Consider the following 14143-nt stretch of genomic DNA (forward strand, 5'->3'; position numbering starts at 1 on the left):
TGAGGGTTGTCAATTCACTTTTATTTTAATGTCAATTAAAAACGCGTAAATTAAAAACGTTCACTTTACTATTTTCCATACAATTATAAGGTCTGAAATTTATAATCTGAAATATGTACACCAAGATTATTTCCAACGGAAAATTCAAACTACAAAATGACCACAAAATGCACTTAAATTTTTATGATAAAAGCCAAGGCTTTCACACCGAAAATACATTTGTTTGAGCAAACGCCTCAGCTGAAGTCACAACTACATTAAATACTGCTCTTTTTTAAGTCTAGCTAAACACTGCACAGTACACAACGCTCAGGTGATGGCAGTATCCGAGTGAACACGACCTGCGCTCCTGTATGCCAGTAGGCAAACTTCGCCAAGTAGGTAAACCTTTGCAAAGTCACCCGTGCCACCTTTGCAGGAAGACTGCCCCCCCTTGCACACAGCAATACAATCTTCGCACTTTAATTAGTTTCCAACTCCTTCCACCACTTGCATACACAAGCAGATTTGGACTTGCCCACAGCCATTTTCGAACTCCCCCCCCCACCCCCCCCCCGAAGCGGCAAATGAAATGTTGTGAAAGTCCTGCAGCGTGCCACCGACCACCACAGTACCATCAGCAGCTGTACCCCAATGCAGGCAGTGAAAACACGCACGCACATTTAAAAAAATCCGCAAACGCCTGGGTGCACTGCAAAGCAATGTTATTTGAATGCATGTAGTTAAAATTTGACCCATCTACGCCGACTCTACCGAAAAGAACCAGAGAGAATAGCAAGATGCATTTAAAACGGTTACAAAAATGTACCGCGGGGTAATTGGTCACGGGGCAACGGAGTCATCAATTTAACATCGCTGCATAACCAATTTTCTTTATTACAAGTTTCAACTGCATGAACCTACAATGCAACTATCTTCTTAAAGTAAAGCCACAGCCAGCGTATTGTGTAAAAAAGGAACCTTTTGGAATAGTTTAGGTTAAGAAAAACGGGGACAATAAACACGAGTGTCGTGCAAGCCAAGCTTGACAGCAGAAATGGCAGGTCCCAGACACTGCAATGCTCACGCACACACCAGGAAATACATCGCATTTTACCCTTTGGTTTTTTTGGCAGTCACATAGGTAAGCAATTAAATCACGACGTTTGAGGCAACACAAGCTTCCGTCCTTCAGGTGGAACCGTCCTGATTTAATTTATTTCAATTTTTTACCTACGTGACTTTACCGAAAAAAACAGAGTATGAATCCTTGCAGTCACGAAAACTTCAAATCTAGAACATCGCACATTAATGCAAAGTTCTCCCTCCTGTCGGGTGTCTTTTTTTGTCTTACACAATCGACTGCTAGTTAGTACTCGCCCAGGCCAAAAACACTTTGCAATACAGTGCATGCAACACGTGAGTTAAATATCGTGTAGTTCTCCAAAATCACATAACTTACTCGCAGCCCTCACCTCAGAAGGCATGAAGGCGATAAATAATATATTAACCTTGATGATTGTAACAGCCGAGTGATCCTTGGTTAAGCTTACATTTTGAAATGTGATTGTTTCCAAATCAACTTTGGTTATCAACCTTCATTTTAAAAAAAAACACAATAAATAAAGGAGAATGTTTTTCTTTCTACAGTGCCAAATCCAAATTTGTACATTTGAATGTGCTCCATCTCAGGATGTCAAACTTAATATTAATTTGCAAAAGTTCTCAAAAAAAAGGCTACTGCTGAAACTTAAGCAATGTCGGACGCACCAATAATGAATGTCACATCGATCTCATGTGCACTTACTAAAACACAAGTTAAAACGGTGCCAGATACAATTTAAGTTGCATATAATAAGGTTGTATGTAAACAGGATTCAATTAATAGTACCAGTGCTTCTTAACATGTAGGGCTGGTTTTAGTTAGGCTCTTATGTAATCATGAATAGATTTAAAAACGAAAACATTACATTAATGGATTTTTAAATATACTTATGAAACTTAGCAATGCGATTGTTAAACACTTAACTATAATCTAATATCAATCACAATATATACAAGAAACACAAGTCAAGGAAGTGTAAGAGTAAACCATTAATGCAACTTAAATGTTCCTCGTGTTATTTTTATTGACAATTCCTGGCAGGAGACTTGGCAAAGATGCATTGTGTGCAATGTGCTCCTGGCAAGAGGCCAGGGTCACATGCTGCTAAGTGGCACCGGTTTTTCCTTTGCAGTTTTACTGGCATTAGTAAATCGCACATTCCTCATGAAACACCATCACGATGAGATTGAAAACACAGTTTAACATTTCAGACTGCGCCATTTGACAGCAAAGGGTCATATGTAGATTAAAACACTTCTCCATTAAATCTAGGACTTATTGTATGGTACAACTGGGAATATGTTGAGCAACAATGGGCCACATCTGATCTGAGTGCAAACCACAGCCCTGCGAATGAACAGGGCACGTAAAGTCCAAAATTCTAATTGATCCCAACTCACCACAGAAACACAACGACACCTGTTAACAGTTTCCATTTTGACATCTTTATAGAGTTGGCCCCACGCTACCTGTTATTCATGTTCCAAACTAAAATGCACAAACCCTTCCATTGGCCCCATAAGAAGCCATGAAGGTAAGGGTACGAGAGACCCTACGGCTTCAGTTAAATGTCCACACAAACAGCAGTCAGAGCAGAGGTAGCTACCATTACGTGGTCACAAGCAATACGCATCAGCATCCATCAGTGAAACAGTGGCAAATGGGGAAGGAAAGTGTTGGGGGGGGGTGGCGGGAGGTTTTACTCATGCGTCAGCGCACAGGTTTGCACACAACTATGACAACAAACATCAGCAACAGCAACTAAACGTTATGGCCAGTGGAGTGGGGACAGCACAAGCTGCAGGACACAGCACAAGCTGCAGGACACAGCATGCACCTCTCGTTAGTCTTCAAGCTTGATCTTGAACGTGACGCGACCCAGAAATTTATCACGGTCATCTATAACCTTCACATTGCGGGCAATGACCTTGCACTCCACGGTCACCTCCATTTGCTTGGTCAAGTTAAGGAATCTCACAGCGACGAGGGGCTGTGTGTACATGGGCTGCACCACAAACAAGCACACAAACAAAAATCACTCTGCACCCCAAAATGCTTTTTACATACATCAACCTCTCCAAGATAAAACAATAACGAAAAACTTGACATCATTAAAATCACAAGAGTGTCCAAAGTACTTACATCCAATTTCTTTCCATAGTAAGGGAAGTACATTTGATCCAAGGTTCCACCATTTGGGAAGTACTCCAGGTCTCCAAGATTATCACCCTCTTTCTGAAAGGTGAATTCACAAGCATTTACTTAAAAATACAACATCAGGCAAAAGAGCCCAAGAATGAAATGTACAAATACCAAGCTGCCTTTCTCATACCATGATAAGCAACTTTGAAATTTCCCACAGTACTAAGGCACAGATTAGGAAAACTTAAGTCACTGGGCACAATTATATTCTGTAGCTTTAGCACCTTCTATACTGTAATGTACGGTTATTCTGGGCGACACATTAAAGTTAATCATTGGCAAGACACTAAGATGCAACTAGGTACATAAGATTATTCCCATTTATTTTTCTCAGGAAGTGACTAAAACCCAAGATAGCAAAAGCTAAACAATGCTTTAGAGGTTGTTTTTGGGTTCAATCGCGTAAATATATAAATGTGTCATTAAACTCGCCACCACCCGACACAGCCAACTAGTAAGGGTTGTCACGTAAACAGAACGTGCCAATTCGTCACTAGTACAGCACTAACCGGTGAGTTGGAGAGCCAAGCCACAACATTTACAATCAGAGTACGACGTTTCGCCAGTAATTACAACTAGCTTGATCAGGCGACAGCCAGATTTGTGGAGAAGTCTACCCGTTTCGTTCTTTATATAGGAGGCACATGTGGGGGGGAGGGGGGGATTAATGAGTCAACGTACATTATGCGAGCCCATTGATCTTGGCCTTCCTGTCCATTGTGACTATTCAAATAGCCGTACGAACGGTAACCACATTTATGCCTCTATATACAAGGAACGAAACGGGTGGACTTCTCCACAAATCTGGCTGTCGCCTGATGAAGCTAGTTGTAATTACTGGCGAAACGTCGTACTCGGATTGTAAATGTTGTGGCTTGGCTCTCCAACACACCGGTGTGCTGTACTAGTATACTAAACTATACACTACACTACACACTAGTGCTGTACCAGTATACTACACTACACACTACACTACACACTAGTGCACTACACTACACACTACACTCCACACTAGTGCTTCACTCGTGATGAATTGGCACGTTGTTTACGTGACAACCCTTACTAGTTGGCCGTGTCGGGTGGTGGCAGGTTTAACGACACATTTATATATTTATGCGATCTAACCCAAAAAAAATCTATATCATGGATATTGGTCACAAAAGCCTACGTGTTAAAAATTTGTATTTATCAACGTAAACATCTGTGTCTTCATACCCATTGAAAATGTGATGATTCAAGTGCTTTAGAATTGCTCTAAAAATGTTTAAATTAATGCCACCTTACCAGAGGCTTAACATTATGTACTGTTCAATGGCCGTTGAGCATTGTACAACCACAGTAATTAAATGTGGTTGTTGTGGGAAACGCGGCTCACCATTTTTTCTCAAAGAAAAAACCTACTCCGGTTTAGAGGCCGATGGGTGCAATTTAAGTCTGAATAAGGCACCGGAGCCAATGAAAAACAATAAAGCAACTAGTGGCACACTATGCTCATTCCACGCAGCCAAAATAATTGCATTGCACGTTTTTGCAGGCAAGCACAGAGCTGGTGGCAATGCAGACACCTTACCAGTGGTTAGTTATAGTCCGCTAAAGTGTTGCACACTTAGAAGAGAAAGGTAGAGTAGAAGGGGGAAGACAACAAGTGAACACCACATCTCACAAAGCACGCATCACAGCGCACATCCACCACGAATATTACCGGGCAAATGATTTGTGTGGCCACTGCATTTTTGTTGGCATTGGAACTACGTGTTCCAGACAAGTATTTATTATTCAACCCCTTTAATCCATTATACAGAAACTTTGCATGTGTAGTTTAAACATTGAAGTTTTTCATCTTTGTTTTAAAAATGAGTAAATGCAGAATGTGATCATCATACAGCTCAATGAAAAATTGTAAATTGTTAAAATCGAAATATCTGAAACTCAAATAATTTGCCCATAATATTTGCATGCAACATTAATGTGGGTGTATGTCATCGCGGCCACAAACCTTGCTTGAGCACATGACTTTGGGGGCTTCGTTAACCGTGCCGGGCTTGAATCCAATTATCTACCAGAAAAACCTCAGCATTAGCTCAGCCATGTGGAACAATTTAAACATTCAAAATAACGGAACGTATTAAACTTTAGTTCTCATTTTTATTCCACCCCCTATAGAAAATATTTATTTCATCTTTCCCCCCAAATTTTACATAATTGTGCTATCTGGGATTGCTACCAAACAAAATATCCAATCGGATCTCAAAAAGCAGTCCAACCCCTTAGCATTAACAGAATGGCCCATGAAAGCAGAGATCACCGAGCCACCTCCAAAATACCTTGAAGTGACTTCTGGTCCACAAAGTACAGGGCACACCACTGTAATGTTATTTCATGCTAGTCAAATAAAAATTGTATAATTCTCATTGGTGGAATTTGGGCGAATTAATAGCAGAATAACATTTATCAATGGCGGAGCCAGGAGTTTCAGGTAGGGGGGGGGGGCAACCCCTCCAGACATGAACAATTATAGGAGTTGTTAGTAAGGACTTGTCCCTTGTTTTTTATTCGACGCGTGTGCGGCGATGGCACAGCCATCGATCGAGGGTCGAATTCGAACCGCGTTGTGTGATCGGCATTGCGCTCGCTGAAAATATGCCTTCAGGAAAGTCGTGTACTGTATACGCAACTGCGCACAAATCTGCGAGTCACTTATAACTGCTTTGCCGTTACTTATTGTCAATTATGGACTCATCTCAGAGTCCCTGGCACGTAATAATATGCTACACAGTGGCAGTGGGGGTCGCAAAATGCCGATTTATTACTAATAAACCCCAATGATCCGATCGAAATTAATTTAGATCGGATCATTGGGGGGGGGGGGGGGGGCACGTGCCACCCTACCCCACCCCCCCCCACTGGCTCCGCCAGTGACTGTGATGGTTATTCTGTGCAACCATTATTAATTCGGCCGAGGTCATCAAACCACTACACCATCTCGATTTTGAACCCACAGTCTCAGCAGTGCCAAGCTCAGCGCTCTTAACCTCCGAGCTGCTTCTTTGGCCTGGCCCCCTGGACTCAAAAGCAGTCTTATTTTTGGCCAAGGAGGTTACACGTCCGAGTAGTGGAACTAGCACCGAGGAGCTTACTCATACCCGATTCAGCTTTATGAAAACGCATGGCGTTTGGTTGGTGTAGCCGTAGTCAGGACTGGCACACTCTCCAAAGTCGGATCGGTTGAAGCGACACGCAGGCCACACGTTATCCTCGTTCGGTCGGCCATTCTGGGCGTCTCTGTACCTTCCCGCTTGACACAGCGCCTTATTTGTCTGATTGGCCTCATCGTAAGCTGCAAATACAAACGGGAACATTGTCATCACGCAAGCTATTCAAGAGACCCCACCACCTGGCTTAAAAAAAACATTGCTCATCAATATTAAATTACATCAAAGAGCACGCGAGATACTTATCGGTAATGCCCTCATTCTTTGCACTCCACAAGAATATATACCAGTGCACAATGTATATGGTTTTTTACAAAATACACAAGCCAATATTGCGAGAGATGTCCCTACTCATTTACGGTTACATGTTACTTCAATACCCATTATATTGATTTGCAGAAACTATAAATTACATGACGTTGTTGATTCATGTCTATCTAAATCTACAGTATTCAGGAAAGGTAATGAAATAACGAATTACAAATTCAGATACATTTGAAATACTTTCCTCACCTTCAAGAAATGAATTCAGATGTTTGATTATGTCGTCGTTTGTGTTCCGATTTATGAACAACTCCAATGCCTTATTCATCTTTGGCCGCATTACAACTCCTAAGGTGCAAAGCAAACCAAAAATACAACACGTTTCATTAACAATTCAAAGCAACCGTTAAGATAAATACGTAATGAATACCTAAATAATTCACCAACAATGTCCATCATTTATAATGTAATAGGAAGTAGTAATCGCGGTGCAGGCACTCGCACCACACCATGGGCCGGGGTGACAAGACAAATGGTTACCTGGGCTGGACACTCGATCCTGGTACTTGGGGTTTTTGTCATCAACAGTCTGCAGCATCACCCACATCGTGAACACAAACAGAGAGGCCAAGAAAGCGTAGAACACCGTGTAGAACAGAAGAATCATCCCTGCAAAAACAAACGTCGCAAATTGGTGAAAAATCTCCAAGAATCCACAAACAAGTTCTGTACGAAATTGAAGTATTAAGTAGAGCAATGTGAAAACGATTTTTTTTTATATATATACAGGTAGATGATTTGGCACACATTTTATGATCATCATGGGGTCAAGCATAAAACGGGCAAAGGGATGTGTGGAAGTGTAGATTACAGTGGCAGTTTCTTATCTAGAAATGAGTAAACCTATTTATGTACTCAGATTGTAAATGTTGTGGATTTGCTCTCCAATACACCGGTGTGCTGTAGTAGTAACGACTTGGCATGTTCTGTTTTCTTATCTAGAAATGAGTAAACCTATTTATGTACTCGGATTGTAAATGTTGTAGATTTGCTCTCCACTACACCGGTGTGCTGTACAAGTAATGACTTGGCATGTTCCGTTTACGTGACAAACCTTTTTTTACGCAATACAACCCAAAAAAAACCTGTATTATTTTACCTTTTTATGTAATTGGTTGCACAGGATTTATGGGTAAATTAACAGGGAAGCGAGTTTAGGATTTGGTCTCGGGATAAACGCATTAGGTCATTCAAGAAATAATAAAAATGAGTATATAGTGGTTATATTCCAACATTGCACAATTAATGTAAAAGCTACATAATTAATAGGCCAACATTAACGATCGACAGAAAATTCAAAAGAGTAATGTGCAATGAAAGCCATCAAAGAGGTAATGTTTAACAATTATGAGCACCATCAAGTGTGGGTTCCTAACAGAAAGCTTACATAGAAAATGTGCAAACAGGTCTTCAAAGTCACACGTGGCAATTACTGAACTCTACAGTGTCATAAAGAGATTCAACTACTCTGTTTTGAATTTCCACAATTTTTTTTTAAGGTGAAAGCCAATACTGTATTGTGATAACGTAGGCTGAAATACAATGAGGCAGCATACAAAAGGTGTACTAATCAACTTGCGTTATGTATTTTTGGTAACGGCCTCAAAATAATACAATTTTACAGCTCCTGTATTAAACATAAGGCACCTAAACCAAACCACTTTATTGTACGAGTCATAGCTCGTACAATAAACAACCGGAAATTCCATTCCATTTCAAAATACAGATGGGACTAAATCGCTTATAATCCAGATTACAGCTCGTCCAATGCTGAAAATTGACATTATATCCACTTACAGCATTTACACTTTACTAGAAGATACTGGTAATCAAACTATAAAAGATGATCAATTTTCTCAGTCAACAAAAAGGATACAATACTTGAACAATCACTTGTATGAGAATATACTTTACCAAATATTTTAAAACTACAGGCTTCTAAGTGTTTTAAGACTTTGCATTTTCAAGCGCCACATTTTTACACTAATTACAGACCTTTGAAATAATGGCTCTCCTTTAACCAGAATGAGCTGAGATTTTACTTCTCTAAACCACAAGGCATCCCACCAACCTGAGCAGAATATTGGTGGGGGGGGGGGTGAAATATGCACCAGAACTTCAACAGTTTTTAGCACAAATATCCCCATTGCTCCAAACCTACATGGCCAGAGTATTTTTCTATCCAACGTTTGACACTTCAACTGCAACAGCATCTGTTCAGAAACAAACCACGCGGCCAACCAAAACAGCGGTTGGGAATTCTTTTCTGGTTGGGATAGAGCGTTCTCGCATGTCAAATGGCATTCATCACTTTATACTCTTAGGTTTTTTCGGTAAAGTCACGTAGGTAAAAATAAAGATAATAGAAATAATAATAGAAATAAAATTATAAATCACGACGTTTCGGAGGCAACACAAGTCTCCGTCATCAGGTGGGACCGTCAGTTAGATTTACTGTATCAAGGGAGGCAAAATTCCAAGATACAAGGTCTTAAATACAAGTTAACGGGGGGAGGAGGAACTTGTATCTTGGAATTTTGCCTCACTTGATACAGTACATCTAACTGTGACGGTCCCACCTGATGACTGAGACTTGTGCTGCCTCCGAAACGTCGTGATTTATAATTTTATTTCTATTATTATTTCTATTTTTTTTACCTACGTGACTTTACCGAAAAAACCTAAGAGTATGAATCCTTGCAGTCACGAAAGCTTTAAATCTAGAATTCACCACTTTCACAATACGCAATTGGGAAATCTGCCAAACCTTGGAAAATGGGGTAAATCAGTATGCCATTGGTACATATTATACACTTCCCGTCATTGACAGTACCGTGGTGCAACCAAATTCCAACTTAACCACAGTTTAGCAATAAATCACTGTTACCAATACATATGGCTTTGACAATCCATTTTTGTTGGACGAGACGTCCCTACATCATGTGGATATTTTGTCTACGCTTGACCACACTGAACAGTGAGAATTAAAGATGGGCATCATAGACGTGGGAGCATACAAGTACGGTACAATAATGGATTTTGCTGCACTCCACTTTGATGCCCACCAAGTAGCCCCACAAAATATAACAACCTGCTGTGGTTGCCGATCACCCATCCAAGCACTGTGCAAGCGCTCAAACCGGCTGAGCTTCCGAGATCTGACAGGACCAGGCACGTTGGAGATAATTTGGTCATAGGCAGTTAACTAAACAGATAAATGCTCTCCCACGAAGTGGCTCACCGTTCTGGCCAACATTATGCCAGCAAATCTGTCGGGATGCCGCAATATTAAACCAATGAGAACAATCCGAGGATGCATGGAACTCACGTTACACCAAGACCTGCTCGATCCTCTATAAACCCGTCCGAGAGCCAGGAAACCAATGTACGTATGTATGCTGAACTTCTTTCGCACCGTACGTAGCAAACCGTGCTAATCTGAGATGCGGGGGAAGAACTAAACATAAAAAAGTGTTGTAAAGAAATTAGTCTTCAATCTAGGATTTTAAAGTGCATAGCTCCAGTGGCTTCCTAATATCGGAAGGAACAGCGTTCCAGACGGCCGTAGAAGCAGGGCCCACTGAAGAGTGCTGGCCAGCAACACTATTGAGTTCTGTCGAGGTTCCTAATAAAAGCCTCACATCGAAGACCCCACTACCGCGCCGCATAACTCTGACGATTTTTCAATAAAACTGTGGTGCTTCCTCCATCAACCGCATCAGAATAGCCACTAGTCGTTGCACACGCCTCTTCCACAAGTGGAATATTTTAAGAGGACCCCACCGTGGGACTGGCCACCCGAACCAAACAATGCATCGTATCGCAAATAACTGCATTCTGCCCGCGCTCTCCGGCGGACTGGGCCAGTAATCATCGCGCAACTCCCAAAACTATCACATGGCTCACAAACTTAAACCTGGACGTATGATGTACACACATTTGCCATACTCCAGAAAAAGACTAAATAGTCCTGAGCCATCAACATTTGTGGATTTTTATAAAGTAAAATCAAGTTACATTATGAAGCAAAGCGTTTACTCTTTCAACGGCTATCACGTTACGAAAATAATTTTCGTGTAACTACCATTTTCAAATGAGCGTTGAACGTAGACACATGAGGGCCCCCCTAGAGGGCACTGTGATGCCAAATTCCACACGTGTGATTTTACAGCAAGCTTATTATTCCGTTACCTAAACCTTTACTGTCCGTGGCCTGTAACCTCATAAACAAAGCACACCATGCCAATTATATTGCTGGTTGCGTCCTGAATATTGAAATGAAATCCGGGGTTAATCTGGCCAACATTTAAGCGTTTATTTGATATGCACCAAAAGGGGACACTACCGTGCCAATTTCGCTGTGGCCAACGCACATGTTTAAATATTAACGAAAGCAGCCCTATTAATTATCTTCTGTGAACGCGAGCACTGTGGCTCCCAGTAACAATAGGAAACACACAATGTTAAACAGCAAATTGTCAAATTACTTATAGACATAATAATCAGTGGGTTCATCAGTGGCTTAATTAGCCTTATAGTAATAGGTTTTTACCCTTTCAACTGGTACAAAAACTGACACCTTTATACAAGGGATCATGTTTGCAATAACCACAACACAAGCAGTCAAAATGCAAACAAAAATAAACAACTCTGATAATGATAAGCACGGTCCTTGAAATTGATTGGTCCACACCCGAGACAGCTTTATTTAGAGCCTAGTCTCCATTGGTGTTAATTAGCTTTCTTTAGGCATCATTACCCATTGTGGGCGAATCGGGGTTCATTTTCGACGCGATGGGGACCACGCTTAGCCTCGGCCCACCGGGAACTGGTAAAGCAACTGCGGGAAACGCCGAACACACGAAAAGCTCGTCCCATTTTAACTCGACCTCGGAGGAGCCAAACAACGCACCGAAAGCTCGCGCCACAGAGGTGTCGTGACAAGGAGGGCCCCCCCCCCTCCGAGGGCGAAGATGACGCATGAAAAGGCGACGCCAAGAGAGACGTGTGGCACACAGTCGCTCTCCTCACGCACCGCCATATAAACCACTCACACACGCATACACCAAGGGCTTCTTCGTCTGAACGGGCTCATCTGTTTTTTAAATGAAAGCCTGATTTATCACGGACACGTGAATTAATAAAACACACACCAAGCCTGCGTGTATCACACATTTAGATCACACACACGCACCGCACAAGACACCACACACGATTAACACACTAACCAAATACGGAGCACGGAAGTGTGCGCGTAATACGAACTAGACGCACACGTGTACAGCCTATACGTGGACAGCACAGGCGTAGTTCCACACGAACACGTGCATCACACCCCCATACCACAATACAAAGATCCCCGTGTAGCCTTAACAGACTGCTGGGGCAAGTGCTGTTAGCGAGTAGCACCTATAAAGGCCGGCATGGCACACGAGGGGGTGGGTGGCCAGCACCACGCCCGGCCGCCTTCGCCTCCACAGTGGCGATGTTTTCACACCGCACCAGGTACTCATTCGAGGCCGAATCGACCTAGGGGAGGCCCAGGACCGGTTCAGATAATCGTCACCGATTTTGGCCGTGAGCGTGAATCTAACTCGGGTCGCCAGGTTCGTAATGTAGCGCACCAACACTGCCGCTCCCCTACACACTCCAAACCACAGAGACAACACACCACGTGTACACACACCATGTGTACACACTACACAACACACCACTAGGCATACCGCACAGAGACACAACACGTACACACAACACGTACACAACGCGTGCACACAACACACGCACACACACCACGTGTACCCCCCCCTTCGCATACCACACAAACACCTTGCGCCACACCTCCCCGCCAAGGCGGATGCGTCCTCAGCAGAGACCAAAGCAGCCATCGTTGTGCATGGCGACCATTCATTGCACGCAGCAGATTGTTAGTTCTTTACCGGCAGTGACAACAGCGACAAGATCATTCATAAAACCTTCATGAGTAATATGTCGATATCACCATGTGCCCCCCCCGCCCCATCACGGTGCTTCTAAAGACGTCGGCGAGGCGGTAAAGAAATGACTCTAAAGGCGATGAAGAGGACGATGATGAAGAGGCCCTCTTCACCATCATCGTCGTCATCCAGTAGTGGCGTGACAGACGTAACGCGCCCTGTAACAACGCGACCAACGCGTGTTTAGTAGTAACGCGTTACTATTGTAACGTCGCTCTCTCTCCTCGCCGGCGAGGACCATCAATGGGATCGATCCCCTTGCTCCACGATCACCGATTTCCCCTCCCCAAGGCCTCCCCCACCACCCACCCAGCCCCCCTCTCTCTCTCTACAAAGCCACCGCACAGCCGAGAACTCGGCAGGTTTCTCATCGCTCCCCCCCCCCCCCATGGACGCGTTCCATCGCGTTTGGCGAGATTGCTCCATTTACACATTTTGTATTAAAAAACACCTCAATGACATTCGCCGCGTTAATCGACTAAAAGACGCGAGAATTGACGCGAACCCTGCGGCGGGCACGCCTCTTACCCACCCCAGCTCTTGCCCGTGCGGCCGAGCACCTCGCCGGTGCGCGGGTTGTAGAAGAACAGCTTCCACTCCGCCATCGACTCGGCGAACGTCTTCTTCTCCTTCTCAGACGACATCTTTACTAGTTCACCTCACGGCGGCGACAACAGCAGCAGCAGCAGGCCGGCGTCTCTCACTTGGGCGAGGCGGACGGAGATTTAAGATTCAAGCGGCTGGGGGAAGACGAGCGAGGCGTGAATGACGACGATGGTGGTGTTGGATTCTTTGTGAGGGAAATAAAACCGCAAGCGTCCCTTAAAGGTGCCACCGTCTTATTAATTCCCTTTGGCGGGAAAACAACGAGCCGGGGGTTAGAGGGCGGGAGGCAGTCAGAGGCCGCTGGCGTCGTGAATGAGACGGCGACGCCGGCGGTGGTGGGGGGGGAAGAAGAGCGAGAGGCGAAAGAGCGGCGTCGGTGCGAGGAGAGAAGAGAAAGGGAGGAGAGGGAGGAGGAGAGAGCGCGACGCGGCGGCGCGCCTGGAGGAGGAGGGGAAAGGCGCCCCCCCCGGCCCCTTTTAAGGGCGACGCGACCACGTAGTGTGCGCGTGACGTCACCGCGTGGTGTGCGCGTGACGTCACCGCGTGGTGTGAACGTGACGTCACCGCGCGGGGTCACGAGCCGGGCGACGATTGTCTCGCCTCGGTCCACTCGGCCTCTAACGAGTACCCGGTACATCGCCACTGGGGAGACGAAGGCGGCCGTGCGTGGGGTTGGCCACCCACCCCCTCGTGTGCCGTGACGGCCTTCGTAGGTGCTCGCT

General features: G+C 44.1%; 1 protein-coding gene across 1 annotated transcript; it reads right to left on the reverse strand.

Moving 5' to 3' along the window:
• Window positions 1-13879, reverse strand: LOC144947098 (sodium/potassium-transporting ATPase subunit beta-3-like). The gene is made up of 7 exons (XM_078876301.1): window positions 13348-13879; window positions 7303-7431; window positions 7012-7110; window positions 6430-6623; window positions 5283-5342; window positions 3227-3319; window positions 1-3089 (listed from the first exon to the last, which is right to left on the reverse strand). The coding sequence occupies exons 1-7, from the start codon at window positions 13457-13459 to the stop codon at window positions 2928-2930; spliced, it is 849 nt and encodes a 282-aa protein (XP_078732427.1). The 5' UTR covers window positions 13460-13879; the 3' UTR covers window positions 1-2927.
• Between the last annotated feature and the right edge of the window lie 264 nt (window positions 13880-14143).

This window comes from Lampetra fluviatilis, chromosome 43 (assembly GCF_964198595.1).
Source record: "Lampetra fluviatilis chromosome 43, kcLamFluv1.1, whole genome shotgun sequence".
Classification (NCBI taxonomy): domain Eukaryota; kingdom Metazoa; phylum Chordata; class Hyperoartia; order Petromyzontiformes; family Petromyzontidae; genus Lampetra; species Lampetra fluviatilis.